The 27,722-nt window shown below is 33.9% G+C and overlaps 1 protein-coding gene and 1 pseudogene across 1 annotated transcript in view; one reads left to right on the forward strand and one right to left on the reverse strand.

The window, feature by feature from the left end:
* The window catches only part of LOC113190127 (uncharacterized), a 272,978-nt gene that overhangs the window by 98,324 nt on the left and 146,932 nt on the right, over window positions 1-27,722 (forward strand). The window contains exon 6 of the mRNA XM_077793155.1: window positions 15,634-15,675. Within this exon, the coding sequence (XP_077649281.1) occupies window positions 15,634-15,675 (42 nt within the window). The remainder of the gene's footprint in view (window positions 1-15,633; window positions 15,676-27,722) is intronic.
* On the reverse strand, window positions 14,756-15,506 carry LOC113190093 (large ribosomal subunit protein uL6 pseudogene; annotated as a pseudogene).

The raw sequence follows: 27,722 nt of genomic DNA on the forward strand, positions 1-27,722 counted from the left end.
TAAGTTTTAGTTTAGAAGATTTTGAAATGAGGGAAATAAAAAGTTAAATAACTATTACTTTTTATATAGGCACATCAAAGATAATGACAGGTCTCATTTTTTAAACTCACATCAAAGATATGACAGGTCTCATTTCTTAAACTCACATGATTGTAGCCAGTAGTTATAAATATTTTCTTCTATTGCCCATTCCAGCTTCCCTTTGTCCTCAGCAAGTACTTTCGTTCTCTGTGGTTTCTTTTCTGGTGGGATAATTCATTTCTTCTTGATGATTGTTTTGCCAGTAGTCCTGTCTGTATTGAGCTGTTTAGGTTTATGCTAACTTTCAACATGGGAATGCTCATAGGTTCTTTGATTCTGTGCTACTTCAAATATATTTTTCCTTATGTTTATCATGTATTTCAGTTAACTTTTCCCCTGCTGCAACCAAAAGGACTAACAAGAACAATTTTAGAGAAGAAAAGTTTATTCTGGGCTTGTGGTTTCAGAGGTCTCAGTCCATAAATGGCAGACTCTGTTGCTTGGGGCTCAAGGAAGGGGAGGCAGAACATCATGGTAGAAGTGTGTGGTGGAGAAAAGCAGCTGGGAGCATGATACCAGGAAGCAGAGAGAGAGAGACTCACCAGGGACAAAATATAAACCCCAAAGGCACTCTCCCAATGACCTACCTCTTCTAGCCATCACCCTCCCCTGACTTCAGTTACCAACTAGTTAATTCCTATCAGGGGATTAATTCACTGTTTGGGTTAAGGCTCTAATAACTCAGTCATTTTTATCTCTAAACCTTCTTGCATTGTCTCACACATGAGCTTTTGGGAAACTGCTCATATCTAAACTATAACATCACATATAGAACCTCATTTTTCCCTGGTAGTAAGGAATTGTCTTCCAAATCAAAATAATAACCTCCTCTTTGCCTTTTGGTTCACTAGCAAGAGAGAGCATTTCACTAATGGAAATTATGAGTGCCAGGTGGAGGCCGCATGGCATTTATTGTCTGAATTTTTAGTATCATTTCTGCCATATTCTGTAATTTGACTTAGTCCCAAAACATTTTAAGATGTGGGGGCCAAATCTGTGGAATGTTTTGGGGCTTTTTCAAACAAATTTTTATTTTATAATAGTTTCAGATTTAGAGGAAAATTACAGAGAGAAAAGAGTTTTAATATGCCCATAGCAGTTTCCCTTTCTATTAATATTTTATTATGTACATTTGTTAGAATTAATGCAACTTCATTGATTCATTTTTTTCACCGAAGTCCACATTTTATTCAGTTCCTTAGTTTTTTGCCTAATGTCTTTGTTCTTTGTTCTGAATCCCATCTAATATGCCACATTACATTTAGAATTCATGTTTGTTTAGGTTCCTTCCTTTTGTCTGTGAACTTTCTCGGATTTTTTTTTTTTTCATGATTAGACTGGAGATTTTAGAGGAAGACCACAGAGAAAAAGTGCTATTTTCATCTTAACTGTGTCAAGGGTACATACTATCAACATTATTTATCACTATTTATATTAACTTTGATCATCTGACTGAGGCAGTATTTGTCAGGTTTTCTCCCATAAAGTTACTCTTTCTCTTTTTGTATGATGTATATTTTGGAAGAACATACACTGTTCACATCTAAGGAGTGGAGAGTTATGCTCTACCTCCATAGGTGCAGAATATCTCCATATTTGGAGCTTTTCTGCATGGAAGATTTGTTTTCTCTCGTTTATTTGCTTACTGTATCACTTATTTATATTAATGTGAATTCATAGATATTTATTTAATGCTTCAGTGTATAATCCAATACTACTTAATTTTGTCGCAGATTTTTCCAGTTTTGGCCTTTGGCAGCTCTTTTATTTGTTTCATGTCCATTTGACATAATCTCTTCACTGCACGCTTTATTTATTTATTTTTTAGTTGTTGATAGACCTTTATTTTATTTATTTATATGCAGTACTCAGAATCGAACCAAGTGCCTCATACATGCCAGGCAAGTGCGCTACTCTCAAGCCCCAGCTCCAACCCCATCCCCTTCACTGCATGCTTTTTAAAAAAGTTTTTTTAAAGCACTTCCTTATTTCCGGGGGCTGTATTTTTCCTTATGTTTTTTAAAAAGTGTATACACATTTGGATTATTATATCTTCTTTCTATACCTATTGAGAATGTGCAGGAAAGAAGTGAACAACGCATAAAACTTATGTGAACAGTAGCAGATAGTTTACTTTTATGCTTCAATGAAAGGGAATCACGGGAAATAAGATTGGACTTTTCAGGGCTGGGGTTGTGGCTCAGCAGTAGAGTGCTCGCCTGGTGTGTGCAAGGCCCTGAGTTCGATTCTCAGCACCACATAAAAATAAATAAATAAAAATAAAGGCATTGTGTACAACTAAAAGAAATAAATATTTTAAAAAATTGGGATGTGGCTCAAGCGGTAGCGCGCTCACCTGGCGTGCGTGCGGCCCGGGTTCGATCCTCAGCACCACATACCAACAAAGATGTTGTGTCCGCCGAGAACTAGAAAATAAATATTAAAAAAAAAAATTGGACTTTTCAGATCATTAATTCCAGGACCTCAAGTTTGAAATGTTGTTTTAAGAGACTGGGTCTCACTGTGTTGTCTTGGCTAGCCCCAAATTCCTGGGCTCAAGTGATCCTCCTGCTTCAGCCTCCTGAGTAGCTGGGATTACAAGAATGTGCCAATGTGCCTGTCTTTGAAATTTATCTTTCAGGTAATTATTGAAGTTTTTAGTAGGGTACAATGGAAAAGTCAACATTTTGGGGGTCTGGAAAAAGAGGGGAGAAAGTAAAAGAAAATAGGTTTCTAAGCACGATGATTAGGAGGATGGAGCAAAGGCATGTATGAAGGGTGATTATGGGAGATAGTTTAGGACATAGTGATTGAAAAACCCAAAACAAATGTTTAGCTATCAGGAATGAATGGACCAGATCTGGAGACTTTTTTTGTGAGTGTGTGTTGAGAAACACATTGGGGCATTGTCCACACAAAAAAAGAGATATTTAAAGTCATAAGTTTGATATGGGTTCAGAAAGAAGAGAAAGGAGACAAAAACAAAGGTGTTTTAAACAATAGCAAGACAAAAGATAATAAAGGGAGAAGATAACTGAAATAATCATGCCTCCACTTTATTTGTACCTAGTATAGTTCTATTATTGTTGAAACATAGGTATTTTATCAGCGAAGATGTTCATAGTAGCATTTACTGTAGTGTTATATAAAACAGAAGCAATCTAAAATATTCAAAAGTAGAAGACTTAGTGGCAGCATTGATAGAGGTTAAGAATAGTGTTTGGGCTCAGAGCCTGGTGCACTCCTGTAATCCCAGTGACTCAGCAAGACCTTTAGCAATGTAGTGAGACTCTACCTCAAAATAAAAAGTAATAAAGCACCCCTGGGCTCAATCCCAGTATCAAAAAATAAATGAATAAATAAATAAATAATATATATGTATATGTGTGTGTGTGTCAAAATACCTAATGTATATCAAATGCCATATGAATGTATATAAAATAAAATGAATTATGAAGTAAATTATATCTGTTTTATAAAGTGTCTGTCTAGCTATTCTTGAGCAGTGGTTGTGAAGATTAAGAACATGAGTGAGGAAGTACAACTCAGGAGGATGAGGCAGCCAGATTGAGGCAGCCAGCCTTGAGAGCAACTTAGTGAGACTCCCAAAATAAAAATAGAAGGCTGGGGGTGTAGCTCAGTGGTAGTCCACTCCCCCCAACTCCATCAATCCCAGCCCCCTCCCACACCCCCAGTACTAAGGACATGGAAAATTATTTGGTCAAATCATGAGTATGATGCAGACTTACATCTATGATATGACCTCTGTGAATAAAAATGAGATATAATGACTTCTACTTGAAGGAAACATACCAAAGTATCAGCAATTTATATGGGAAGTATGACTCTTTGTAGTCCATCTTTTTCTGTAATATGCGTTTTAAAGTTTTATTTTTTTAAAGACTTTATTTTTAGAGAGGTTTTAATTTCATAGCAAAATTGAGCATCAAGTACACAGTTCCCATATACCTCCTTCCCCATATAGTCTCCCCCATTATCAATATCCAGCACCAGAAGGGTACTTTTGTTATGATTGATGAATCTTTGTGTATATAGCAGTATCACCCAAAGTCCGAAACTTAGAGTTCATTCTTGAGAGTTTATGTTCAATAGGCTTTGATAAATGTATAATGTTATATGTCAGCGTTTTAGCATCATACTGTATAGTTTCATTGTCCTAAAAATCCTCTGTGCTTCACCTGTTCATCCCTCCTTCCCTCCAATCCCTGGAGACTTCTGATCTTTTTAGTTTTCAGAATGTTACCTCTTCTAGAATGTCAAATAGTTGGAATTGTACAGTATTTAGCCTTTTACTTGGCTTCTTTCACTTAGTAATATACATATAAAGTTCCTCTATGCCTTTTCATGACCTGATATAGTTTATTAGTGCTGGATAGTATTCATTTGTATTGATGTACCACAGTTTATCCATTCACCTACTAAAAAGCAATTTGATTGCTTCTAAGTTTTGATGGTCACAAATAAGGCTGTCATATGTGTAGGTTTTTGTGTGGATATGTTTTTTAACTTATTTGAGTAAATACAAATGAGCAAGACTTCTGGATTTTATGATAAAAGTATGTGTAATAGTATCTAATTTTTGTATTATTTTGCTATTCCCTCATGATATATTATGTTGAACTTTGTCTATATGCTTATTTGCCATCTGTGTATCTTCTTTGATGACATATCTGTTTAGATGTTTTACCACTTTTTAAATTGGATCATTCATCTTGTTATTGTCAACTCTTGAGAGTATGGTTAAGAATTATGTTCAACTATTGTCTTTTATTGGTTTTGACAGATATTTTCAGGTAAAATGCTTTTTGTACTGGTGTGTTCTGAATCAGTTCAAGTAAAGATAGTCTTTCATGTAGTCTTCTAAGTCTAATAAATGACCATTCTTTGGGATGGGGCTTTGGAAGAGTTCCAATATCTTGAAGCATCAGACTTTATTATGGCTGTTGTTTTTCAAAACTCCCATAGAACTGAGGATGGGCAGATGTGCATAGGGCATATTAAAATGTCAAAAAGCTCATCTTTTTTTTTGAATAATCATTTTCCGAATAGCTGCCAGTCTTTGGTTAATTTCTGGCATTTAGAAAATGTTGATTTTCAGTTTTTGTTAGTGTTTTCATTGCTTTTATGAAGGAGAAGCTTTTTAGAGGTCTTACTCTGTGAGATTTTTTTTTTTTTAGCGATGTCCACTGTCTTTTTTTTTTTTTTTCCTGAGCAATGCCATGAAATTTTTAAGTTAGTGCTCTAAGACATAGAAGATAATCCTTTCCTATGGAACAGGACAAGATCTCAGTTAGTTGACCAGGGAAGTAATATGGTATAAGCATATCACATTAGATTACAACTTTATAGATGCTGAATTGGGATGAGCCAAGCTTTGCTCTATAAATCATTAGTAGTTAGATTTCATTAGCAAAATAAACTCTAATGGTTTATATATTTTGAACATTGTTATGGTTTAGATATTAGCTGTCTCCAAAAGCTCTTATTTGAGATAATGCAAGAAAGTTTAGAGGTGAAAACATTGAGTTACAAGAACATTAACCTAATCAGTGTGTTACTCCACTTGAATGGATTAGCTGTGTGGTAATTGTAGTCAGGTTGGGTGCTGCTGGAGAAGGTAGATTTTTTTTTGTGCCTGGTGAGCAGAGCTCTCTCTGCTTCCTGATTGTCATGTCCTTAGTTGCTTTCCTTCTCCACACCCTTCTGCCATGATGATCTGCCTCATCTGGGGCCCAGAGTAATGGAGTCAGCTGTGTATGGACTTAGACCTCCGAAACCATGAGCCCCAAATAAACTTTTTCTTCTCTAAAATTTTCTTGTCAGGCCTTTGGGTCACAGGGGTAAAAAGCTGACAGAAACAAGCTTAAGTGAAGAATCATTATTTAAATAATGTGTTAGCTTTTGGTCACTGTGACCAAAATACTTGGCAAGTATAAATTTGAAGAAGAAACATTTATTTTGAGCTCATAGTTTCAGAAATTCATGGTCAGCAGGTTCCTTGGCAGAAACATCATGGCAGAAGCAAATGATAGAGGAAAACTGCTTAGTTTGTAGCAGATGGGAGGCTTAGAGAGTGAGAGGAAGAGATTAGGGACAGATGTAGTCCAAGGCCAAGTTGCCAGTGACCTGCTTCCTCTAGCCATGGCTATAGTCCATTCAAATTATTATTATTATTTTTAATATATGTATTTTTAGTTGTACATGGACACGATATCTTTATTTATTTTTATGTGGTGCTGAGGATTGAACCCAGTGCCTCATACATGCAAGGCAGGCACTCTACACTGAGCTACAGCCCCACCATTCAAATTATTAATCCATCAAATGGGTTAATCCCCTGATGAGGTTATAGTTCTGACAATTTAATATTCTCACCTCTGAACATTGCTACATTGCGTAACACATAGACTCTTTGAGGGACACTTTTAGAGTCAAATCATAATAAACAGTTAATATAATTATGCTCTTCTACCTGAAACTTTCTGCTATCTGGAATGTCCTATTTACCCTGTGAATGTTTTATGTTCAGTGTAATATTTAAGAGTAGAGTCAGATTTTCATTTGATTTTCTTAGAGGAGGAGAAATTTGTTTGGGCTCACGGTTTTAGCAGTCTTTGTCCATAGACAGTGGACTTTGTTGCTCTGGGCGTGAGGTGAGGCAGAGCATCATGGCAGAAGGATGTAGAGGAGGAAAGAAGTTCAAGACATGGCAAGCCTCATTTGAATTTTTTAAATGTGTAATAGGGATCCTATTTATTCTTTATTACTAGATTTTATTTTTCTATTTGTTACCTTATATAGAGTGTTATAGGGAGAGAAGAGGATTGATTTGTGAATGGTAAGTTGATCTGGCCAAACAAGCCATGGGTAGGTCAAGCAATTTGAGGGTGATTTGCTAATGTTGTGGAGAGATTTCTTCATATTTTTATTTTATTGTGTTGAATTATAAGGTGAGCAAATGGAAGGTGTAAATGCAGTTGATTTTTGTGGTGTTGTATTCAATGTGATAGACATTTTAAATAATAAGTCCTATATAGAAACTATTGAGGGGAAGATTTTCAAGTCTCTCTCTAATTATCTATGAATTTTAGGCAAAAGTATAGTATAATCACTTAAAATTCTTACCCATGTCACTCTACTATATCTGTTATATTTAAGATCTAAAAATTAAAATGCCAGTTTGCTTTAGCCCGAGGATAGATTATGAAGTCCAAAATATATTTCATAGTTGTAGTTAAATCTCCTAGTCTTTCATAATCATCTCCTTTTTCTTATAATCTGAATTGGGGGAATGAGTGATAGGTTGATATTTGAATAATTTCTTTTTTTGGTGTTACTGTTGTTATACTCATAACATTATTAAGTGGGACTTGATAAAATGTAGGCCAACCAGCTTTTCCAAAGGACAAAATATTATATGAAAACCTAGCTTAAAAAATCTATATTAGGTACTGATCATGTACTTAGTAAATTTGAAGCTCTACAACTAGCAATAGGAAAAACAGAATGTTTTATTTTGATATTGTGTATGTTGGTTTCTTGTTGTTGCACTTAGAAGGCATTACAAGAAGAACAACTCAGGAAAACTATTTTTGGAAACAGGAATGAAGGGGAATTAAAAGGAATTATGCTGTTGGGAGATGAAATTGCTTCTTAATCCTCACTTCAAAAAGATAAAATTGATGAAGCCTTTGAGTGACAAAGGTCAATTAAAAGTCAGTCTTTTAGCAAGGATCAAATCAAGGGCATGGCCTTTATACCCATTGATAAAACCTCAGAATTGATCAAGGTGTCTTAGAGTGAATTTTCAACTATGATCATATTTATTAAATTTCTTTGAATTGGATAGACTGTCTTACCCAAGCCTGTGTCTGATCCTTTATAGGCACAACATACCTATAATTAAGAAGAGAGATGAAAACAAAATGGTGAGGAGGGGCTGGGATGTGGGTCAGTGGTAGAGGCCTTATCTTGCATGTGGGGGGCCCTGGGTTGGATCCAGCACTGCAAAAAAAAAAAAAATCTAGTGAGAGGAAAACTTACAGCAAATATAAGAATCTCTGAGAAAGGACTCCATGAATGTGGTTACTAAGGACCTGACTGAAATGAAATAGATATGAAGACAAGAAATCTGTTGAAGGAATCGTGTTTTTAGCAAAACAGATATGTCACAGTTCTCCAAAATGGTTATACCAGTTTGGACTCCCATAAATGGTTTGTAATTATTTTAATTTCTGCTAGTTTTGTGGAAGTTGTAGTAGTGATTTTATTAGCATTTCCTTGATGACAGGAGTTTGAACATATTCTATTTTCTGACCATTCACATTTCTTCTTTTAGTAAAGTGTTCCTTTTTTGACTGTTTTTGTTATTTGACACTCAGTAAAGCTCAACAATTATTCTAATTAATCTTTGGTATATATTTCTTTTACATGTGTAGAGAGACATCTAGATCAAAATACAAAACATTCCCATCATCCCATAGGAGTCCCTGTGTTTATTCCTAGGTATTTCTTACCCTTTGACCTCCCAGAGGCAACACAGTCTTTATCAACGTCAATTGGTTTTGCTTGATTTTTGAATTTCATCTAAAAGTAGTTGCTATTCTGGGTATAGTTTCTTTTACTTAAAATAAAACGTGATGTAATTTTTTTGTAACAATCCATTCTTCATTGCTGTTCAGTATGCTAGCACATGCCTGTGCAGCAATTTACTATTATTACTTTGTTCATAGACACTGAGATTTCCAATTTGGGGCTATCAGAACAATCATATATATTTGTCTACACTTGAAAAGATTATTCTGTTATGAGGATTTAAAGTTACAGATTGATAAAGCTTATAGGGGTTTAAATTTGCAAATACTAACATTATATTCGTGTGTTCCATATGTTTTTGTATTTCTCTACTCTTATTTTTTTTTTTTTTACTACATATGGTATGTTGATGTCTTTTGTTTATTTTGTCTTTCTTTCTCTTTGATTCTCCTTTGTTGAAGTAGTTACTATATTACTTGGTGGGTAGATATTCATAATTAGCATATACTTATTTGAGTTGTGGTATTTAGATATATAGATTCATGTCTTATTTCATTGTTCTTTTTGTATTATAGCTCTAAATATTAGTTTTATTCCATTGTTTTCTTATTCAGGCTCTACAATTTTTTTTTGTATGTTGGACTCTGTCTTATATATTAATATTTTCTCAGTGATTCTTATTATACTCCTTCATTTTATTTTATTCTGTTAACTCTTTTCATGTGTTTGTTCAGTGACCTTTATTATAATTTTATCAATCCTCTCATTTTGAGTAATTTATAATTTTTCATTTCTAAGATTATTTAAAAATTTTCTCATATGCGAATAGTACTCAATTCACATCTACCTGAATTTTGCCATTTTTGTACATAATTGTTGAATGCTTGAGAGATGTATTTATTTTAACTGTAAATATTTGTTTAACATTTTACAATTCAAGTTGACATAATTTTCTCTGCCTTGTGGATGCGTATTGTTTTGAGGGGACTATTCCTCTGCTAAAGAGTTTTTTGTTTTTATTTTTTGTATTATAATAACTTCTTTTCATTTTGAATTTATTTTTCTTAACTGGTTATAATAGTTTATATAGATAGTGGTGAGGGAGGTTACAAGATATCTTGGAATCTCCCTATTTTGTTACTATAATGAAATGAAGTCTCTTTAGTTTATGGTATTTTTTTTTTTGGAGGTTTGCTATGTCTGATTTTTGTGATTTTTTTCCCCCTATGGGACCATTATTAACTTTTATCTTTTATTTTCTTCCTACCAAGCACTTGAACAGTACCCCTTGTATGTCAGAATGGCATTTTCCTGACTGGCACTTCTATTTCTTGCAATTGCAAGCCTCTTCCCTTTGATCTTGTGGTAACCAGTACTCTGATCTAATAGGTCTTAGACTTACTTTTTGATTATTTCTACTTTCTGATGCTTATGTTATTTGCATTTTTTATGTCTCCTAAGCCTTGCTAATTTTCTGTTTTTATCTGCATAGTCTGTATCTTTCTCTTTTTCTCTAACTTGGGCTTCAAAGGTGGTTACTGAATTTTATTGTTTGTTTCTCTACTTACATGTGTTTGACATTTGTAGTATTGTCTCTTAATTTTGCTATATATGTGGACATTGAGGCTTTTTAAATTTTTACTTCCTTTCTATTTTTAAAGTTTTGTGGAGACATTTGGATATAGGTTTTTCCATGATTTTATGGGAAACTGGAGTACTCTTCTATTTTCTTGAAGTCCAGATATTTTGAAGTCTAGATGATAACGTTGATGCCTATATCTCCTGTAGTGTTGTTTCTTTTGTTTTCTCTTACATTTTTTTTCTCCTGTTATGCCCCATAATTGTCAACTGGGTGTCAGATTTGGATATGATATTTTTGAAACTCTAGATGATATTAACTTTTTCCAAAGAGGGTTTATTTTTGCTTCTGGAGGTTGGTAGAGTAGAAACAGTTTAACTTAATTCAGTCAGGGGTTGAGTTGATGTATAGCTGGATTTCATTCTTATGATACAATTCTGGTTTATTGCTACTATTTCCCAAGCTTCATTTTCCTCCCTACTCTGTGGTACTGCTAACAGCTTTGGTTAGCTTCTCAGACTTCTGCCTTAGAATTGGCAAATGACTTGAGAAAATCCACGCTGAAGGTTGAGTTACCTCTTTGTGACTTTTCTTTTGCTAAAAATCTTGATCCCCGTGTCTTGGCTTCTTTAGTGGTAGCTATGTAATGTCTTCATATAACTATTTTCCATATTGCTATGGCTGGACTTTGTCCACAAAACTTCATGTATTAGAAATTTAATCCCCCAAACCATATGCTAATAGTATTTGTAAGTGAGGCCTTGAGTAGGTAATTAGGGTTAGATAAAGGTCATGATGATGGGACCCTCACGAAGGTACTAGTAGCTTTATAAGAATACTTGCTCCATCTCCCTGGTCTCTCCAGGTAATACCCACTGCCATGTTATTCAATTTCCCACCTCCAAACCATGAATTAAATAAACCTCTATTTATTCTTTATGAATTTTTCAGTCTGTGATATTCAGTTATACCAACAGAACAGAGACTAAAACATATAGTCACTTGCCACATGAAGACCTTTTAGTCAACAAGGGACTCTGTGCATGATAGTGGTCCCATGGGGTTGTGTTGCCTAGTGATGTTGTAGTGGTCTCAGTTTATGTAAGTGCACACTGTGATCTTTGCACAATGAATAAACCATTGATGAATTTCTCAGAATGCATTCCTGTTAAGTGATGTATGACTATTTTTACCTGTTTTTTCTAATTATTCTTATTGAGAGGGTGAGTCTGTTCTGAACTCATTTCCATAGGCTCTCCATTAAGTTTTTGTTTTTAATTTCTTAATTAATATATTCAATTGGTATAAATGCCTTTCAAACTTTATAGGTCATTTATTTTTCAAGTGTGTGTGTGTGTGTGTGTGTGTGTGTGTGTGTGTGGTGTGCTAGGGATTGAATCAGGGCCTCACAGCTGCTAGGCAAGTGCTTTACTACTGACCATTGAGCTACACTCCAGCCCCTAACTCATTTATTTTAAATTTTCTGTAAAGATATTTTTACATTATGATATGAAAAAATATTTTAAACATATTAGCATGGCTATTTTATAATCTATACTTGATAATCCCAATAAATAAATTTTTTTTCATGGTGCCTAGTTTTCTTGTGTATTTATTAGTGTGTTCCACCAGATAACATTTGTGTTTGCTGAAGTGTGGCAGCTGGGAATGCTACCAGTTGGGCACCACTTTATGATTGTTTGTTTATATATAAGTGTTGTGTGTTTGGGCTGTATATCTGTTTGGGTGGCGACTTGTGGGTTTGTGTTTGCCCTTGCTTTGCTCGTTGCCAAACCAACTTTCCCTGTAGTCTTTTAGTCTGGACTCCTAATCACCTTTACAAGGTGAACACTCTGGGATCCCAGCTTCACTGGAGGAGAGACACTATTAGACCTTTAGGTGGTATCAATTTTTGTTTTCTGTGCTTCATACTAAACAAGGTCTGTAAGTCTACAGCTTAAGTCAAAATAGCTGATCACATATTGTCAGGGCAAAAACAAATTAGCACTCTACTTATCTTTGAATTCCCACTTTAACCTACATTTTGAATTGGTAGTTCCTAACTATGCTTAATAACTCTTGGATGCTTTTAAGACGTTTTTGTATTTCATCTTATATTTTTAATTGATTTCAGTGACAGAATTGGTACAAATGCTCTGGTGCTCTACAGAGCCTGAAACAAAAATTTTTGTTTGATCATAAAATTTGGAGAACCATTTATAGAACTTTTCTTTTCACTTTCCATTTTTACACACATACAACACACACACACACACACACACACACACACACACACACCCTTACCTTTAAAAGAAGATCGACTGTTCTACTTACTAAACTTTGCTTTCAGGGATAAAGTTCTAAAATTCATCTAGTATTGTTTGTGAATTTGGGTTTTACTTTTTGTGCAGGATCATATTTATTAATTATACATTTTTCAGACTATCTGAAGTCCTTAAATATTTTTCATAAGGCAGAGATTTAGGTTCCAGTTTATCTGGGATATTTCTGTAGTTCTAGGAATTTATTGTGTTTAAGACATATTTCTTTTAGCAGAGGAAAATAAGTAAAGGTGTAATGTGAAAAGCATGAAAAGACCACCTTCTATTTTTGTTCTGCTCCTTAGTTTCCCATTTCCTGAGTGCTTAGAAATTTGTTAAATTGATAGACATTTTTTTGTGGGTTTGTGTACTTGTGATTTTTTTCCTCTAAATAATTTCAGAATTTACTTCAACTTTCTTAAAAAAGTGAATATGTCAATGACATGAGCTTGTTAAAATAGTTGCCTTTTATGAAAAATTACCTAATCAATTATAGGTGACAAAGAAATATTTTGTGTTAGAGTAATACATAACTTTAATGCTCCTTTATTATTTGGCCTTATAAATAAATATGAAAAGTGATCATTTTGTAAAATTTTTAAAAAATTCACTTTCTTCTTTCCCTGGAAAGCAAATAAAACCATCATTCTTTTCTAATCTTCATGAATAATTTCTTTCTGGCCCTAGGTTAAAGGGTTTTCAAGGCCATCCTATGGTATCTGTAGAGATACAAGTTAGACCTTGCAGTCTAGGCCTCTATGAAAGCACTTCTAAATTTCAGAGGTGAAGAGAGCTTATTCTTAATTTTTGGATAATTTCAGTTGTGGACTTCAGAATGAAGCTGCTAGGGGGGAAATGATCCTTATTAGAAGCATAAAGCCTACTGACTGTATCTTGGCCAGTGATCCCTTTTTTCCAGTAAGCTGTCTGCTATACAGAGGTGTATAACCCTAATGGCTTGTTGTATGCCATTAAAAGGTATTGTACACTCATAAAAGAATGACATTTTGATCAATGCTGTTAAAAGAATTACTGTCTTGACACAGAAAAGCTTTCCTGCTGCAAGTTTAAAAATATGCCTTTAAAAGCTTTTTATTGAATACCTTTGCATCCCTTAGAAATATGCCATTTTGGCATGAGGTTACTCTGAACTATTCCACATTATTACTTAAATGCAAAGCCTCCTATTTACCTTTAGAAGTCGCAGAGCCAGACAGGTATTTCCCTACCAAATAGATTTAAGTCATGGTAGTATCTTAAGCCACTGTATCTGATCTAAAAATAGAATTTTTGTAAAAAGAAAGCTGAAAACTAAATTATTCCTTTTTATTTTGTGAGATATTGATTTTTTCATGCTGTTTTGTTTAAACTTTGTGGTTTAATTTCCCTTTGGATTTAGGAATCACGCCTTTCCACCCAGTTCAGAGATAGATCTTTTCTAATCACCTGGGAATTGGTTTTCTTAAATGGTGATATATTAGAAGTGATTTTCTACCATTTTTCCTTTTTATTATATTTTGATTAGAAGTTTATGAAAACCGTATCACAAAGATAGTCTTCTAAAGATGAAGGTTTCTTCTATACACAGCTGGTCTTTCAGAGATTTATTTAAGTATCTTTGATGTAAGTTTAATTTCATACTTTGTAAGCCTTCTGCTATTATTTAACTTCTGATGTAAACCTTTAAAAAGAAAAAGAATAACAACAACAATACCTTGTTAACTGAGCATTTGAAAGTCCAATACCCTGAATACCATATTTTTCTAAATATTTCACTATGGAGTAATAATTTACTGGATAGGTTTCAACTTTTATACTTTATGAATTTGATGTTTAATCCTAGTATAATAAACTTCTCACACATTTCAGGGTATGGGCATGTTTCAGGATAAATAAGTGTTTATTTTAATTTTTTTCAATGAATGTTTTTCATTATTTATTTTTTGTGGCACTGGGGATTGAACCCATGGGCACTCTACCATTATGCTACATACCCAGCCTTATAGGATCTCTCTTAAGTTGCCAAAGCTGGCCTCATACTTAGGATCCTCCTGCTTTAGTGTTTTAAATTGCTGGGAATATAGGCATGTGCTACCATTTTAGGGTCAATTGAGGTCTTTTGTCGGCTCAACAGAGATCTTTTGTTACATCACTAAAATACCACACATTGGTCTTATAACCTGAGATCTTGTTTCTGTAACAGGACAGTTCTTAGATATTATTTATCAGCATGCTGAACTATTCCTTTTGCAGAGACATAGACATCATCCATTTTCCCCCCTGATATTCTTGTTTTTAACTGTTGTGACTTATTGAATCAAAGCAGTTAAATTTGAAACAAGTTCAACTCAATGTCATTTCCTTCAAGGATTGACTCATCTTTCTGGGTGTGAGTTATGAACAAGCAACATCTGATCTCCTCTGAACCCTGTTGATGTATTTTTTACCCAAGAAATTTTGCATTTTAACAAAAGACCCATTCTTCTAAATAAAGACATTGATAAGGAAGTAAACATGCACAGAACATGATCAAGAGAAACAATGCAAACAACAACCAGTGCCTTTCTATTTCCCTGCCATTTGCCATCCTAATAATGTCTTTCTTTGCAAGGAGATTGAGTTCTACACTGATGTGATTGGAATTCCTCCATAGGGTTCCTTTGAGGCCCTTCACAATAACTATGTGTTGTTTCAGAGTGAAGTTGACTGGAATGTCCACAGTCTGCTGAGAATGGTCTTCATTCTTGCACTAGAAGTGGCAAAGAGCATTGATTTTTATTTGGCACCTCAACTCTGTCAATCTGTTCTAGTTTTACTTGTAAAGCAGATATTTTTATTGTTATTCATGACGGTTGTGCTTTTATTATTCAGTATCCTCTAAGGGCAGGGCAGGTAATTTATATATTTTCATAACACTAAAACTTATTACAGCTATTATGTGTCATGTTTTATGCTAAAGGGCTTCCCATGGCTCAGGGAAGTTATATAACTTGATCAAACAATGAGTAAATTGTGGAGTTAAAATTCAAATATAGTAGTTTGACTCTCAACTATTGTGCTATTTTAACCTGTGAATATCTTGTTTATTTGTTGTAGGTAGGATTCCCATTTTACAAACGGAGGAGCTGGAAGCTCAGAGTATGTACTTTATATATTAACATACAATGAAGGAATGGCTTAGCTGCCATTTGATTATTTTCTACCATTTACACTGGATATTTTTCCTTTAGCTTTCTCATTGTACATCCTCCCCTTAATTAGTTTTGTATATTCAAACGTGGCTTTTACTAGAAATTTTGAAATAGGAATTTGTCTAATGATTTTTCACTTATTCTTTGGAGAGAAGCATATTATAAAGATATTTGGACTATACGTCAGAAGACCTGGGTTCTTCTAATATCTCTGATTTTGGCCATATAACATTGCATAAATCACCCTTTATAGTCTTATTTATAAAGTGAGGGGATTGGGCCTAGATGATTTAAAAAATTTCCTCAAGCTTTAAAATCTAATTTGATTTTATTTTGATTCATTGTTTATTCTTATTCCTTTTTAATATGGACAATCTATCACTTGTATTTCATCCCATTAAATACTGCATATATATTTATTTTTTACATTAGTGACAAGAAGCTCTGATGTTTATTTTTTACTTGCAATATTACAAATGATGTTGAAATAAAACAATGGAAAGAAATTCCATGTAAAGAAGTAATTAATCCTTTTATAAGTACACTCTTTCTTTTAAACTACTCAAGAGTCTCCTAGTTTTAACAGTCAGAATTATTTCAGAGATCTACATATTACAAAAAGAAATAAACTATTTTTAAAAGAAAATAATAGTTTAAACCAGGGATAGGCAACTGCCACCTTCAAAGTACTTGTAAATTCATAACTATATAACAGTACTATTGAAAATAACAGATAACATTTACTGGAATTAATGTCATGTATTATAGTAAGCATTTTATATACATCATATTGTCTAATACCTGTGAAAATACTGTGAGGAGGGTACCATTATTATCCTCATTTTACATATTAGGAAATAGATAATTATTGAAGTTAAACAATTTCTCCCAAGGTTATATTGTTATTCAGTGGTGAAGTTGAGATTCATACCTGCAGAATACCTCAGAGATTTTCTTTAGATTTGCAAAATGGAATAGTCGTAAGAGGTTTTCTATGAGAACACTTAGTGATATGAGTCTGATTTAAACATGAGTGTTTTGGGGAAGGAGTGGATCTGATAACTTGTGATCAATGGTAGTTTCTAGTTCTCAGATTTTATCACTGCTGATTACCATATTTTACTGATATGGTAATAGAACAAACAATAGTGGTTGTATGATTTTATAATACTACTTATTGTCTGAAGAGTTAATATATTCATTATGTGTTTTAGAAGAACATTCTTTGGTGTTTGGAAAGTGGATGGATGCATTGTGGTGTGTGTGTTTGTATACGTGAACATGGATTAGTAGCTGGAGATTAGGTTGACTATTCCAGTTTACTCAGGTTTGGGTTTCTGAGTCTGAACTTTTAGAAAAAAGTCCTAAAACCTCAGAGCAAGTATGTATGTATGAATGTATGTATACATTCATACATATATGTATGTATAGTGTATGTCTGTGTGTAAAATGATGATAGCCTTTGGACTACAGGGAATTCAGATCTTGCCGACAGTTAAACAGTTCTGAATTCAGTGCCTAGACCGATATTTGTCTGTTTTATTAGCAGAAAGCTCAATCTCCTGTGTTTTCCCCATTTCAGATAACCTTTTCTTGTCATCTAAGAAATTAATTTCTTTGTTGGAATCATTGCAAGTAAACTTGATAGCAGGAATGCTGTTATTGAGGTAGCTTACACAGTGATTTGCTAAGTACAGCCTCTTCATAAAAGGTGAAGCAGAAGTCAATTTATCGATCACCACCAGGATTTCAGGAACCTGTTGAACTACCTGATTTTTTCCCCCATCTTTTTATAAAGCCTACTATTTTATTGCTTTTTATACCTTAGCAATTGGTTGTTCCTTTGGAAGTATTTTTTTTTTTTGTACTTTCACATCAGGTAAACTTTTATTTTTATTTTTTCTTAGCATAAATTGAAACTCTCTAAAAACCATTTTTAATTAAGCCACATGAAATTACCAAAGTTTGACTGGCTTTCATCTATAAAAGTGGTAGTTTCATATGGTTTAATAGTTAACCCAACCTTTGGTTATTTGGAAATATTTGGCAATTAACAAATTTATTTGGAGTAGTGCATTGAAACTCTGGTTAATGTGAGAAAGAAACTGAGATGACTTTGTGCAGATTACTCAATGCTACCTATATGCTAAAAGTATGTTTAAAAAGGTATAATCATATGGAAAAGATGTGTCTACATAGCCATTAATATTAGACATGCATTTGAGAATTTATTTTAATTGAAGGTTAAGACCAAATTTCCTTTCTCAGAATTTTGACCCAATTGTAAGCTATAGTGAGTTATGTAAATTTTGATGGATAAAGAATGCTCCTTTCATGGAATTAGATTTAAAATTGTTGCTGTATTAACACAAACTGATCAAGAAAATGACTTTCTGTGCATTTTGAACATCCAGTTGAAGTTGGGGTTTGCCCTTTAGATAATTTCAGTACCTAGAAAAAACATAAGGGTATTATGAACTTTTTTTTTGTAGCCTTACTACTGGTCTCAGCCTCATATGCTGTCATGATTTAAATATTCATATGCATAGAATTGCATATGTGAATATTTGGTATTAAAAACACATAATGTAATACTTGGCCCATAAACAAAAAGAGAGCCTTTCCTAGTTATTGAGGTAGCTTACACAGTGTGGGTAGTTGTGGGTACAGTAGACCAAGCTAATGCTGAGAATTTCAACTTAAAGCAATGATTCTACCTTATAGAAATAAAAAGCTGTTACAGAATTTTCAGTAATTATAGCCTTAAAACTTTGTTTCTCTATTCTCTAACGGTGACCTCGGAGTTAGATATATCTTTTAACAGTGTCTTATAAAATTGGAATTCATATCTGGGTCTCATTCTTTTTTCTATTTTCTTTCTTATATGCTTTTGTTAAGTGTCTTAGTATGTGTTTTGTTCTGCCTCTGTCATCAGTATCAAATATTGTGAGTATTTACTATTGAAATACTGTTCTTATATTTTCACAAACTACTTTGTGACTATTAAAGAATATTACGCATGACTGTGGTTTGGTAGATCTTTTCAGGAATAAAACTTGATATCAGGAGCTGGGGTTGTAGCTTGGTGGTAGAGTGCGTGCCTTCCATGTGAGAGGCACTGGGTTCAATCCTCAGCACCACATAAAAATAAGTAAATAAAAAACTAAAGGTATTGTGTCCATGTATAACTAAAAATATGTTTAAAAAACCCCTGATATCAGAGCTATTTAAAAATACTCTTCTAAGACATTAAAATATAAATAGTTCTCATTGTAAAAATCTATTGAGATAATACACCCACATATAATGAACCATGTTCTGTTGCTCTAAGATGCTAACGTGAGTCTATCCTTAACAGGTAGCTTGGAAAACTGAAAACTAAGTCTGAAGTTGTGATCAAATAGGAATTTGATATTGTTGCTTTTCTCAGCAATTAAATTCATGGGGCAATTGACTAGAGGACATGATGTTTCCTTGATCACAAAACTTCTTTGATCAAAAAGATTCATATATTGTGAGTATACAGCTTAATGAATTTTTATAACCTAGAGATACCTGAGTAGCTAGCATCTTGATTAAGAAACAAAGCATATCTCATAACTTGGAATCCCACATAGTGTTTATATCTAAACATCAGTCTCTACCCAGCTAAATTTTAGTTGAGTATTATATAATTGTTTAGATTTAAATACTGTGGGAAGAATAAGACTACTCAATATTACCTAGGTAGTTATATTACTTTTTACCTTTTGCATGCTAGCTATAGCATACTAATATTCTATTTAATTCTACAGAATTCCATAAATGTCTATAGAATTTCCTTAGTTATCTTCGTGATTGTTGAATAAGGACTTAAACTATTTCTAAGTGTAATCCTGATTTCTCTGAGTAACTGCCTTGCTTGGATGGTGACTGACATTTAAAGCTGATTTTATTGGCCCCTTAAGTTTGAGCTGCTGGGGTTGCAAAACTCAATCATATGCAGAGAATTTGCCATTCAGACTGACAGTTCTGTCAGGCAATCGGATTATCATACATGCTTCAAGTACATTATTATCTCTACATGATTGTTTTGTTTTCTTTCTTCTTGAAAACTAGTTGGAAGCTCTGGTCTCTGAAGGTAAAAAGCTAGAACATCAATCTGCCACCTCCAGTTGGCTTTAGTTTCCCTGTTGAGTTTCCATCCATGTGCGCTGAGCTGTTCCAGTCACAGCCCCAAATTCAGTGTTTTTCACTAATGTTTGTTGGAGAAAAAGGTCTATCTTCTTTGGAGAGATTGAAATGAGTAATAGTCTTTCAACACTATTGGCAAGTGGCTTTCACGGTCCATGGCAGAGCTAATGAGCTACAGCTGCCTGCTTGGAAAATTCAGCTTTCAGTTGTCTGAAAGGATCCTCAGAATGTGGACTTGAGTTTCTATGTGTATTAAAACAACAACAATGACAACAACACAATCTTGACAAACTTACAAATGTGTTATAAATTTCAGTGCAAGCTATTTTGTAACCTCTGCAACATTTTCCAGCTTCAACTACAATAATTAAAATTTTTTCCAGATTTTGATAGAATCCTAGAAAAATGAATGAGACAGTTATTTGACAAAGGCAGTTTTGCATCAGGAACTGAATTTGTGGTGTTTATACTATATGGTCAATTGTGCATTTGTATTTAAGAGCAAGAAAATTACATAAAACTGTACTTTACAGTGTGGATTATGTATATTTATCTTCTGTTCTTGGATCATCATGTTCTTTCAGCATATATAACTAGGCATTCCATATGAATAGAATGCATTGTACTGCATGAAAACATATAACAGTATGGTATACTTGTGATTCAGTGGAGAATCCAGTATGTAAGCACAATCATACTCAAGGATTAGGCTTATAATATCAGGTATTTCTGTTTCTCTTTCCTGAGAATAGGAAGTGATCTTTTACAATTTTTATGTAGAAAAGTAACCAGACCATTTTGTCTAAGCTCATAGGAGACAAGTGTTCCACCTCAAGGTTGAAGGAACTTTTTTATCGGCTTAGATAATGTTATTTTATTAATTTAACTAATGTGTCAGTTTCACGAAAGTGTTCTATTGAAATGGCTTGATTGTTATTCAGGGGGGACATTTTTATGGGCTATATAGGTGATTATTTTCCTATCAACTGTAAGAAAGCCTCAAGCAAAACATTGCCTGATTTTCTAATTTGTAAGCAAAACTGCCTTGTAACCTCTGACAGTGTACTCTGTTACAGTGTTTTTGAAGAGAGGGCTATTATTGCTCTTGAGAAAGAGGATGCAGGTAAAAAGAAGTATGGAGAAAAGTCACTCAATAGCATTCTACAGATGTGGAGTCACTGCTGGGCACTATAATAGATATAACTATAAAATGAGCAAATGAAGGTTGTCTACAAAGTGTGAACTTTCTACATTTGCAAGTAGAGACAAGTTCTTTGATTTTAATATGCGAATCTTGGTACAAGAACACATGATTTTGATATAGCTCTTGTGGTGCTTGGAATGATTTAGGGCATATAGAGAATATATGCACAGTGCAGAACAAGGGTAATAAAACAGGCGCTCCTAAAACAGAATGAGAACATTTCCCTTATCTGTATTTACTTTCTAGTAAGGAACGTTTGATATTAGCATCAGAATTATATTCTATATTCATAATTTATGGAGTAAGTTTTTTGAATTTTATATAGTATATATTAGTAGAGTAGTAAACTGCAAAACAAAATTTAAAGGCATAGAAAATTATGACATTTCCAAGAACAGAATATATAAAAATCTAAAGTAGATAGAACAAAAAAGAGGGAAATAATAGGCATTAAGGAAGGGATCTTCACTAAGATCATATTGCATAAGATCTCTTATTTTTATTCTTCATTTAATACCGATATTTAACCAGATCCTCCTCTCACTGAATTCTCCTTATGACCCATTTTTATACAGCTTTGTTGAGATATAATGTACACACCATGAAATTTACTCATTTAAAATGTACAATGCAATGATTTTTGTCTATTCAGAGTTATGTATCTATGTGTGTAACTATCATAATCAACACTTTTATTATATCAAAAAGAAACCTCATATTCATGAGCAGTCACTGTATATTCTCCCCTCAATACCCCATGACTAGCCAACCACTGATCTTTGTGATCCAAGTTTTAAAAGTTGTTGATTTGAAATTCCCTGCTGCCTTCCAAGGACATTCTATTTCAAACCATTTGATTGATTATACAGGCACAATCAGAAAGCCGTAACTATTCTCTTTGTTGATACAAGTCTCATAAATCAAAGGGAGTGACATATAACTGTATTCTTAGATATATCTAATTATATATAACTTCTTAAACATGATTTTCAAAAGGTTGTTTTTATCATAGATACAGAACCATTAAATATACCCCCTCCCTCACCCTTGACTCTGATCCTTAACTTAAAGATTCAGAATATTGATCTTGTCTGAGTCTTGGAGTTTTTGGACTAAGAGATTCTGACTCATTCTGACAGCATTCACAAGGCAGTAATGTATAACTCAGAAAACAAATCATTCAACATAATGTAAAACCCATCTGCTCATGAGAGTAGACATTGCATCCTCTAAACAGCACATTCTCTTCCTATAAGTAAGGGCAAGCTAAAATGTTACCAGTGAATTATCTTGTACATGTGTAACCAATTATAATGGTTCAAACACTGAGTAGCTCCTTTATTTTTTAGTCAGTGAAAGGCAGAATAATGCCCGCCCCCCATGTGTGTGTTCTGAGCTTCAGAATCTGTTACCTCACATAAGAAAAAGAACTTTGTAGATGTGATTAACTTAGGGAGTTTGAGATGGTGAGCTATGGTGAATTACTTGAGTGCGCCCCATCTAATCATGTGGATCCTCAGAACTGGAGAACCCTTTTGTGGTGAGAAGAGATAAAACTATGGAGGAACCAGAGAGACAGCAGCATGAAGAGGAATTAATTGACTAACCATTTCTGGCTTTGTAGATGTAGGAAGGAGCCATGAGCCAAGGAATTCTGGTAGCCTCTAGAAGCTGGAAAAGGGAAAGAAGTAGAGTGTACTCTACAACCTTCAGAAAGGAATGACTGCTCGGTTAATATGTTGATCTCAATCCAGTGAGATTCATTTTAGTCTTCTAACTTATAAAACTGTAAGAGAATAGATTTGCAATGCTTTAAGTCAACAAGTTTGTGGTAATTTGTATGTCAGCAGAATACTAATATATAGACCTCAAAATTTCTTCCTGAATGGATCCAGTTAGTGAGCCTTGGGCAAGCACTCTCTCTTAGAACAGTGAATGAATGTGTCTTACCTATGTTTGTCTTAGAGCATTTTCTTAAATGAGTTCTATCTTTTAAAACACATTTAATAAGAACAAGGACTTTAGAGCTAGGTTTCTAGCTTTGCTATTTCACTGGCTTTGTATCTTAGGTAGATTACTTAATATTCTGAGCCTTGTTTTATCATGAAAAAATGTGGTACTGACAGTACTTACCCTTTCAGGGTTGTTTTGAGGATACCATGAGGAATATATCAACTGATGGCACAGTTTGCTATGTAGTAAGCACCTAATAAATGATAGCTGCTATTATTATCTTTTAAAAGCTAAAAATGGAGTTTACCAATGGCATGCATTCTAACCCTGGCTTAGATATAAACATGTTAAAAACTATTTATTGTCTTTAGCATTCTGTTCCATGGAATTTTCTTCATAACCCATTGGCTACTGATATTGGGTCTTTTCACCAAAAGGCTTATTTTTTAAAGCTTTAATGGTTAAGTTGGAACTACCTTTGGTTTATGGTGCAATATATAATGCCTTTTGATATTTCCTTTCTTTAAGTCTGTGTAAAACAGATCGTATTAAGGAAAACCTGGAATTCTGTCTCTGTAATTTAAAAAATTTATAATTACTAGAAATTTTTTCTTCAGTTTTAAAATCCCCAATGCCTGGAGAATGGCAGACACATAATAGGCAGCTATAAATATTTGACTGAACTAAACTGAGTTCTAAGCAGTTATTCTTTCACAACCTATTTTGCCTGTTGTTACTACTCTAATTTTGGGCCTTAGTTTTGTGCCTAACTTATTACAGCACTTTCTTTTTTTAAAATTTGTTTTAATTAGTTATACATGACAGTAGAATGCATTTATGCACTTTGATATATCATATATAGATGAGATATAATTTCTCATTTTTCTGAGTGTACATGTTATAGAATCATATTGGTCAAGCAGTCACATATATACATAAAGTAATAATGTCTATTTCATTCTACTATCTTTCCTATCTCCACATCTACTCCCCTTACCTCTCTTAACTTCCTTCTACCAAATCTAAGGTAACACTATTATTCTCTAGTGCCCCCCACACCCTGCTTTATTGTGAATTAGCATCCGCATATGAGAGAAAACATTTGGCCTTTGGATTTTTGGGATTGGCTTATTTTGCTTAGCATGACATTCTCCAACTTCATTCATTTACTGGAAATGTCATCATTTATCTCTTCTTTTAATCTGAGTAATATTCCATTGAATATATACACCACATTTTCTTTATCCATTCATCTATTGAAGGACACCTAGGTTGGTTCCATAGTTTAGCTACTGTGAATTGAGTTGCTATAAACATTGACATGGCTGCATTACTGAAATATGCTGATTTTAAGTCCTTTGGGTATAAACCAAGGAGTGGAATAGCTGGGTCAAATGGAGCTTCCATTCCAAGTTTTCTGAGGAATCTCCATACTGCTTTCCATAGTGGTTGCACCAGTTTGCAGTTCTACCAGCAATGTATGAATGTACCTTTACCCTCACATCCTTGCCAACATTTGTTGTTGCCTTACAGCACTTACTTAACTACTCTTTTGCCACTTGTCTTTCCTCTCTTTGATCTTCCACAATGCCACCAGACTAGGCAAAGACATTGTACATCATTTTCTCTCTCACTTAGTTTTCTTTGTCTCATTGCATAATAGCCATATTATTTAACCCATTGTTTCACAACTTTTTATGGCATTTTATGTTTAGAAAATTATATTTGTATGGCACACAGAGGGAGTAGGCCAGCCATCTATAGCTAGAGGATTTATACCCCAAGGGCTGAGAGGCTCACAATTCTTAGTACATTGGTCACTTAATTTAGGCACACCGATATGCCTTGGCATACCCATTGGAAAACTCTACTTAATGTAGAATTTGAAAATGTTTTTGATTAGAATTTATCCTGTCTTTTAGATCTTAATGAGTACATATTGTGTGCTTTCTAAACTCCAAGGAAAGAAATTCTCTTAGAGGAACTATTCTCTTACAAGAACCTGTCTCCAGGCAGACAGATCTGGGTACTGGCTTTCACATGGGCTCTTTGTAATCCTTTCATACCTCTTCTTATTTCTATTGTTTTGAATAACATTTGTTTTCTCATCATCTGTCTGAATCTTCATGCTGTCTTCTCCATGATGCTTTCCCTAATACAGTTAAAATATGGCATTTTTATGTATTTTGTTTCAGTTTCATGACAACATAAGCTTGTTCTGTTTCTTCCCCTTTGTAAAGCCTGGATTCCTTTTTTAACTGGCATATACAAACATAAAAATTATACAGATTGGATTCTTTATATTCTAATTCAGTTAGTTTTATATTTGTCAAGTTTTTCTTTATACATCTTTCTATTATTCCTATCATATTTGTAACTATTGACCAAAATATTTACCCTGTTTCATCTTTCTACAAATTTATAACATACAAATTCAGAGAAATATCTAATGCTATACAGCAATTATAGACTAATATTCATCAGGCAGATACATTGTCAAGTCTTAAGCAAATGTTTTCTAAGGGCTCTTACTTAGTTCACATTCATTCTAATAGCTTTACATATATTTGATATAGTTGATCTTCAGAACAGCTCTGTAATGATAGTGTTTTATCTACATTTTACAAATGAAGAAACTGAGGCATACTAAAGTAGCTTGCTAAAAGTTGTGTAGTGATTAAGAGTGGCCTGATTGAAACGTTATCAGTTAATTCAGGTGGTTTTGACATGTGAGCTCAGCATGCTGACAGCCATTCTGTTACACTGTGCTGTGAAAAACACAGTTATATATGGATGAACAAACCAGTAAATGCTAATATTCCTTTTGAAGTGAGATAGACTATTATATAGGATTGAAAGAAGTTTTAGTCCTAAGGAATGTAGGATGTAGTCGAAGGTATGATAATATACAATCGACAAGTGACCAGTATCTTAAAAATCAAAAGTTAATAAGAAGCCAGGCATGGTTGTGCATGCATGTAATTTCAGCTACTTGGGAGACTGAAGCAGGAGGATTGTGTGTTTAGGGACAGCCAGGTAGTATACTGGGAACTCTGTTCCATAAATAAATACAGAAAGAATACTATTTGTGTAGTGTGTGTTATGTGAGCTAAACAAATGAACCTGATACTTTACATATGTTATCTCATTGAAGCCTTACAATAAGGCTCTTGAGTAATTAGCATTATCCCTATTTTATAGATAAGAGAAAGTAATCACAAATATATTAAGTGACTTGCCCAAGACTTACTAAGCTAGGAAATTGGCAGGGCCAAAGCTAAAGCTGGGTCATTTTTGCCTTGTTTTCATTGTCCTGTAGGGCCTCTCTGATAATTGAGTGCCCTGGCAGAAAGGCAGGGGGGATAGGCAGCAAGCTATGTATTGCAAAAATGTAGTTAGATTTGTGCATAATTGTAGCTGATAGCATTGTGGTAATGCTGATTTGCCCTTCAAATTAGAGTCTGAGAAAAGAGAATAGCCAATATTCTGGGATAAACCCAGTAAAAGCAGTATTCACTGTTGCTAAATCATTATTGTTCTCCTTTTGTAGTTCAATGTGTCTATGGTTAATAGGTATCTATGTACATCCAGAGATGTTTTATGATGCTAGGAGTAGGGTCTGGTCTGGACTCTGAAAGTAAACAGTGTAACGGAAACAGTGTTTTTAGTTCTCAGTCTGAACATTGACATTTGACACCACCAGGTTTTTCCTTTATAGAATCACACTTTGGCTTTGCTTTGTCTCTCTCTCTTTTTCCTTTTGACACTGACAGAGATTTGTTCTTAGAGAACTCACTCTGAAGATGACAACTCTTCCTTGTATCTCAATGGCTTAGGCTCCACATACGGTTTCTTCTCTGTCTTTAATTAAACGTGGTTTTTTCAGTGTTGTAGCTGGGAGCACTGTGTTGACACAACTCACTCTTGTACAGAACAGATTAAAATGTCAGTGTTCTAATGTTCTCATCTGTGGGAAAAAGAAAATATTTGGGGTATTTTATTTATAACTTTTAAAAGATTCCTCTGTGGAGAAAGATTACTTGTAAAATGGCAAACCATTTGACAGTTAAAGAGACAGAACTCTATTTAATAGTAGTCTAATGAAAAAAGGAGGAAAGTATGAAAGCTTACCAAAACAGTTTTTCTAGGAATTTAGAACATACCTTTCTAGTCCTTTTTAATTTACTTCATTGTATTTTTTCAAATTTGGTAGTGTTCTGCTTAATCCTCCCAGATGCTGTGTTTACAGAATATTGACATTTTCCACAAAAGGCAGTTGGTCATTTTAGTAAACACATACATAATGTGGACGAGAACTACTAGAGAAGGGAAATAGTGCATTGAATCTTCAGCCTTGAAATTCCAGCTATTTATTAAATAGGCCAGCAAATTCAGTATACCATAGTTTGACCCTTTTCCAGTTATCAGGTATTCACAGGGTGTAAGCCACATGAGTTAGCCCTTGGTGCATGCAAATTTTAGAAGTCATAGTAAAGAGATGTGCTTATTACAAATTGCTAAGTTACAGACTTAACAGGAACTAAGATTTATTAGTCACTTACAATGTCACTGGAATATTTTTATAATTATATATATTGACTATCTAATTCTTATAACTCTATGAGTAGATAATAGCTCTGTTTTCTCTGTGGGGAAACTGAGGC

This window comes from Urocitellus parryii, chromosome 15 (assembly GCF_045843805.1).
Source record: "Urocitellus parryii isolate mUroPar1 chromosome 15, mUroPar1.hap1, whole genome shotgun sequence".
NCBI classification, from domain to species: domain Eukaryota; kingdom Metazoa; phylum Chordata; class Mammalia; order Rodentia; family Sciuridae; genus Urocitellus; species Urocitellus parryii.